General features: G+C 45.3%; 1 protein-coding gene across 1 annotated transcript in view; it reads left to right on the forward strand.

The window, feature by feature from the left end:
* The first annotated feature begins 207 nt into the window (after positions 1 to 207).
* The window catches only part of ZBTB34 (zinc finger and BTB domain containing 34), a 33,217-nt gene continuing 29,778 nt past the window's right edge, over positions 208 to 3,646 (forward strand). The window contains exon 1 of the mRNA XM_018567669.1: positions 208 to 349. Within this exon, the coding sequence (XP_018423171.1) occupies positions 232 to 349 (118 nt within the window). The 5' untranslated portion in view covers positions 208 to 231. The remainder of the gene's footprint in view (positions 350 to 3,646) is intronic.

The following is a 3,646-nucleotide window of genomic DNA, read 5'->3' on the forward strand; positions in this document are numbered from 1 at the left end:
ATTCCAACAATATACCGTAGGATCTGGTGCTGTCCCATAAAACCGAACATTTATCGGATGTGAGCTGAATGCGGTGCATCTGATTCTGACAGGACACATTGTTGTACATCCAAAATTGTAAGCAATAAAGTTGTTTGAGGGAAAAAAAAGTAGAGAAGCGACCCTAGCGCTAGCGTACTGGATGATGTGAGCGCGGTGGGTGGGGCCGACAGGAGGGACGCCGACCCGGAAATGTGTGCTGGGCGAGGCCTGAGAGTGTTTCCGGCAGCTGAGGAGAGCGGAGCGCGCTGGGCCCGGCCGAGGTGTTCGGAGCGATGTGAGGTAGAGCTGGGCAGCTCATTCCCGGCAGGTGAGGGTCCGAGGACAGGTGTGTGTGAGAGGTGGGCGAGAAGGGATGCTCTATCCTTCACATTTCCTTAAAACTCCACATACACGTCAGCGGCGGCAAAACGAGCAGCGCCCCCCTATGGTGGAGACCCCCACCACCCCAGTGTAGCGTCCATTCCTCACCGGGGTTCTACAATCCTCCTCCGTTCCGGCCATAGCGGCGAAAACATCTCCCCTCCACACATCAGAGGTAATTCTGTGCCACGGGAGGGGACATTCCTGGGGGGCCTGCGCCCACCGTACATGTCACCAACGTGTACCTGGAAGCCCTTCCTTACCCAGCACATGGGACTCCTATACCCTACACATAATGAGGCCCCCTTCTATTACTGTACCCTGTACATAATGAAAACTCCCTCTACTAAGGACTGCCCCCTTCTATTACTGTACCCTGTATATAATGAGGACCCCCCTCTACTAACGACTGCCCCTTCTAATCCTGTACCCTGTACATAATGAGAACTCCCTCTACTAATGACTGCCCCCTTCTATTACTGTACCCTGTATATAATGAGGACCCCCCTCTACTAACGACTGCCCCTTCTAATCCTGTACCCTGTACATAATGAGAACTCCCTCTACTAATGACTGCCCCCTTCTATTACTGTACCTTGTATATAATGAGGACCCCCCTCTACTAACGACTGCCCCCTTCTATTACTGTACCCTGTATATAATAAGGACCCCCTCTATTAATGACTGCCTCCTATTACTGTACCCTGTATATAATGAGGACCCCCCCTCTACTAATGACTGCCCCTTCTATTACTGTACCCTGTATATAATGAGGAACCCCTCTACTAATGACTGCCCCTTCTATTACTGTACCCTGTATATAATGAGGAACCCCTCTACTAATGACTGCCCCTTCTATTACTGTACCCTGTATACTATTGAAGGTCTCCTGCTATTACTATACCCTGCATATGAGAACCCCCATCCTATTCCTCGTTCACTGCAAAATAACCCCCCCCTCCCAATATACTCTGCATATAATGAGAACCCCCTACTAATTAAGGTCTCCTCCTATTACTATACCCTGTATATAATGAGACCCCCGCCTCCCCATCCTACTCGTTCACTGCAAAATAATGAGAACCTCCCCTCTACTAGTGACTGCCTCCTCCTATTCCTATACCCTGCATAGGATGAACCTAACCCACCCCATCCTAATCCTTTATTCACTGCAAAATAATGATACCTCCCCACAAATAACTGAGATCATCATATTCCTCTATACTCTGTATATAATGAGACCACCCCCTACTAATTACTGACCACCTATTCCTCTATACCCTACACATTATGAGAACCCCCTACTAATGACTGCCCCCTCCTATTCCTATACCCTGCATATGAGAACCCCCCTACTAATTACTAACCCTTCCTATTACTATACCCTGCATATAATGACCCCCCCATCCTATTCCTCGGTTAACTGCAAAATAATGAGAACCCCACCACCACTAATCACTAAGCTCCTCCTGTTCTCCGTACCCTGGATATAATAAGACCCCTCTACTGATCACGGAGCCCCTTATATTCCTCCATACCCTACACATAATGAGAACTCCCCCTACCAATGACTGCCCCCTCCTATTCTTTCTTATTCGTTTATAGCAAGATATATCTACTTTCCACAGTCATTGAGATCCCTATTCCTTGTAAATGAGATCTGCTCCCCTGTTCGTAAAGTGATCAAGACCTCTTTTTCCTCCAAATCTAGTGCCCAATGAGGCCAGAAATACCCAATGTTTGAAACCCACATATTACTTCATATCTTGCAAATTATATCACATTATATTCCTCCATCCCTAGTATATAATGGGATCAAGCTCCTGCCGTAACAGAAACTCCTTTATTCTTTACAGCAACGAGATCAGAACATCTTAATCCCAGACACCCATCCTGATTCCTCTGTGACCTGCAGGCATTTGGAATTAGAACCTTTCTAGCCCCTGTAAGTTCCTGTGACCTTCTTCAAATTCACCCTGTATAATGAGATCAAGACTGCCTTTCATGCCCTGCACATAAGATGAGAACTCCAAATGACTGTAATACCCTGCATATTTGTAGCAAGGACATTTCTTTCTACGGAACTCAATATATTAAGGTTAGGATACCCCTCCATCACTGAGACCCTCATACTCGCTACTCCTATATAAACACTTTACAGAGAAATCCAGATGATTAATTCCCAGTGTGTCCAGCGACTTCTCCCCATCACAAACAGAGGGGACTTAATGGTGTGGGAGTAGTGTGAATGATGAGTGTTTGGGTACAAGGCTGGCAGCTTGGGCTGAGTGAATATGAAATTGAAATGCCACATCATGATGTGGTAGTCTAGATACCTATATATTCCAATGTAAAATCAAATGAGAACTGGACATAAACCAACGCGTTTTGAGGGGGAAGATGTATAAAAACTTGGTAGCAAAAGTTAAAATTTGAACTAGTTATTGAAACTGGCACAAACGTCAACATCTGGGTGATACAGCAACAGTCTTTTAGAAGGCTGATACCTTCTTCCTCCAGCCAGTGCAGATGGGGGACCCCAAGCAGCTGTTTACCCTGCCATTGCCACTGAAGTTTTGACAGTTGTGAACCTAAAAGTGCTCATGTGACTGCTTCTGAGTTCATTAAGCCTAGATGAGATTGAAGCCTTCGAATTACCATAAGAGCCAGAGAATTAGTATTTGCTGGAGGAGAGGCCACCAATGTTAGCCCTTGGAACTACTACAGGTTTTCTTTATCATCTTGCTGTGTTTGTGTACATTTGCTGATAACAATGGCTGCTGCTGCCCATTGTCTAGTATAATACAGTTTATCTAACAAAGATACATCTTTGCCTTCTTGACTGTCCCTACATGAATCCATCTTGATAGTCTATTCACCAGTAGTAGTCTATCTTGGTGTAGTTCCTTGGGGGATTTCTGGTACATCTGGTCGTTGCTGTTAATCTTCTACTTCAAAGCTGTTTTGGCTCTTATGGATAGATGCTTTCACCTAACATTGCAGTTGCTTTAACCACATCTGTTGAACATTTATTGAAGTGTAACATATTCTTTCAATGTGAGCTTTGAATTGGTAACTCGTTCGGCAGCATTGATGCTTCACGCAGTCCTAGGAATAGCACGGCAAAGGTCTTCGATTGCATACTTGCATATAAATCACCAGCTGTGCTGGTTTCTTTTTTTTGTTGGGTGACTGTTTGATCCTCCTCCTGAAACAGTAAAACGTGTCTAGGGCAATTATCACA

Source organism: Nanorana parkeri, unplaced genomic scaffold, assembly GCF_000935625.1.
Source record: "Nanorana parkeri isolate BGI_ZX_2015 unplaced genomic scaffold, ASM93562v1 scaffold1081, whole genome shotgun sequence".
NCBI classification, from domain to species: domain Eukaryota; kingdom Metazoa; phylum Chordata; class Amphibia; order Anura; family Dicroglossidae; genus Nanorana; species Nanorana parkeri.